The sequence below is a fragment of the Manacus vitellinus genome, unplaced genomic scaffold, assembly GCF_001715985.3.
Source record: "Manacus vitellinus isolate BGI_N305 unplaced genomic scaffold, ASM171598v3 scaffold_2_pilon, whole genome shotgun sequence".
Taxonomy (NCBI): Eukaryota; Metazoa; Chordata; class Aves; order Passeriformes; family Pipridae; genus Manacus; species Manacus vitellinus.
This window is the reverse complement of record NW_021940208.1, coordinates 38,472,731-38,475,230: the sequence shown is the minus strand read 5'-3', so window position 1 is coordinate 38,475,230 and position 2,500 is coordinate 38,472,731. Positions and strand designations below refer to the sequence as shown.

At 54.4% G+C, this 2,500-nt stretch overlaps 1 protein-coding gene across 1 annotated transcript in view; it reads left to right on the top strand.

Moving 5' to 3' along the window:
• The first annotated feature begins 1,357 nt into the window (after positions 1-1,357).
• POU4F1 (POU class 4 homeobox 1) overlaps positions 1,358-2,500 on the top strand; it is a 4,876-nt gene continuing 3,733 nt past the window's right edge. The window contains exon 1 of the mRNA XM_029960995.1: positions 1,358-1,459. Within this exon, the coding sequence (XP_029816855.1) occupies positions 1,358-1,459 (102 nt within the window). The remainder of the gene's footprint in view (positions 1,460-2,500) is intronic.

Sequence of the window (2,500 nt, the reverse complement as noted above, 5' to 3'; positions counted from 1 at the left end):
AATCTATTACCAGGCCCGTGCGATTCTGAGCCTGGCTCAAGCCGTCTGCTCGGGGAGCTGGCTGTGTGTGGTGGGGAGAGGAGGGGCTGCCGAGGGCTGGTGACATTGGCGGCTGATCCCCGGCGTGCCCAGGGGAATCCTCCTGGGCAGCAGCCCCTGCACTCGGTGTAGGGGAGCAGAAGGGCTACGACGCTGGAGCGGGAATTAAGGTCGGGCTCTAATTTTGAGCGTTGCTTTAAAAGTTAGCGTGAAGTTAGTGCTTCACCTCTTCAAAAAAACTTAAAAAAAAAATTGTTCCAAGGACTGCGAAGGGAAGTTTTACTTCCTGGACTTGATAGGTGACAGACCAAGCAGTGCCCTAAAAAACCTTTTGTTCTGCTCCTCCCTTCTCCTGAAAGATTAGACAGAGGGAAATCTTGGCTGCAAGTCCATACGGAGGCTTCTGCCTCCGGGGCAGCAGGAGGGAATGGGCGGGGGCCGGCGGCAGCCTCCCCAGGAGGCGCCAGCAGCCCGCCTCCTCCCCGGGGTCCGGAGGCTTTGCCAGCCCCGTCCCTCGGGCAGCCGCGGGGACAGAGGCCCGAGCAGTTTCTGTGACTGGAGAGAGGAGCCTTTGAGAGGGGGTGTCTCTCCAGCCGGGCGGGACTGCTTCATCCCCGAGGAGTATCCAGCAGGACGCATATCGCGAGCTGCAGAAACAGCGTGCCCACCCACAACCCGGCGTCCAGAAGACACTGGAGAGGTGGGACGGGACCCTTAGAACTTCTAAAGGTCCTCACCTCCTTAGCCTCGGGCTGGCGCTAGGGTGGAGGTGTGAAGGGGGCTGAATTCCCTGCCTTTCTGGCCGAAAAAAATAAGCCTGTGAACAGAAGGGGTCGTTTTAAAAGCACTGGCGGGGTTGAAGTTCCTCCAGCCAAGGAGAAAGTCTCGTCCAGCAGTACCTGCCCGAGCCTCCCATCCCCATCCCGCTGGTGGCTGCCTGCCCTCCCTGCCTGCCCTTGCTGCCTCGGCCCAACCCCTGCCAGCCCAGAGGTTAAAGACCCGGCCGCAGCGGCAAAGCAGGTCCCCGGTGTATGTGGGCATGAAAGGTCACCGCTTAGCCTGGAAATCCTCCTCTCGGCAGCCTTTGCCATCACTTGCACAATTTTCCCTCCTCTCAATGTTTTCCTTAGGGAAACCTGGTGTACTTGGCCTGACAGCATCCTGGAGAGCGGGGTACGCGCAGAGACGCACTGACAAACACCCACGCATCCCAGGCGCAACAGCATCCCACTCCTTCCTCCAAGGGACGAGGACGTGATCACCACTATCCGTCTCCCTTCCCCGTCGGGGTCTGCCCAGGAGCCCCCTGGCGCGTGCCATGGGCTTGATCTCGCCGCTGAGTGGGAACGACAGGCTGCTCGGCTCGGGCCTTGCTCCTGCCTCTGGGCGCTTTTCAGCAACTTTGGAGGAAAACGGTGATGTCTCCCGCTTTCCTACTGCTCCCCATCCCTTCCCCAGGTGGCTTTTCCTTTACAAGCCATGATAGCTTAGAAGTAGCTAGAATAAGTCATATAGCTTTAAAAAATAATAATAAAAAAAAGAATAAATATATATGAAGTATGGTTTGTCGATTCTGATACAATGATGTCGATAAATAAGGGGAATCCAAGCCCAGTTTCAAGTTACATCCTCTTCAGAGATGAAGTTGCATTCCGATACCCCAGGGGATGCAGTAATGGATGGAGACCTGGCTCCCCCTCGCACAAGTAATTGGCAGTCGTTCCCTCCTTCCTCCTGGACTGGCTGGGGAGCTAGGAAAGGGCTTATGAAGACAGATGTGGACTTCACCTGGGGTTGTGGCGTGTGCCCTGTGTGTATGTGCATTCGAGTGTGTGTGTGTGCCTGTCTGCGCGTTTGCCTGCGTGCCATTTCGGCTGTGTTTATGCGCATAAATAAGAAGCGTTCAGGAGAAACAGAACAATTCCGTTGCACTCCCAGGCTGTCACATCCCTGATCCAAATATCCTGCTGCCTCTCCCCGCGGCTTGCCTGCCCGCAGCCCTGCCGGAACAAACAACGTAGCATCTGGTCAGTCACCGAGGGACGGCTCCAGCGTGCCCCAGGGGACAGGATTCACCTTGGGCCGTTCGATAAGAATCCACATTAATCTCGCAGGCACAGTAGCAGATTCACTGCTTCCACAGTTTTGCCTCCAACTCCATAAACAACTCCAAGAAAAAATTGAATCTACTCTAAAACGGAACATAATAGTGCACTATTAACCCTGGTGTGAACCCTTAAATGGTTCAAACGCAAGAGTATTCAAAGAATAAACCACTGAAACGGGAGGGAGAGGAGAGAAGAGAGAAAAATGCAGAGAAAGATATGAAGGAACGAAGGGAGGGAGAAAGGGAGAGAGAAAGGAAGAGAGAAAGGAAGAGAGAAAGGAAGAGAGAAAGGAAGAGAGAGAGAGAGAAAGAGTGAAAGAGTGAAAGAAAGAAAGAAAAAAGAAAAAAGAAAAA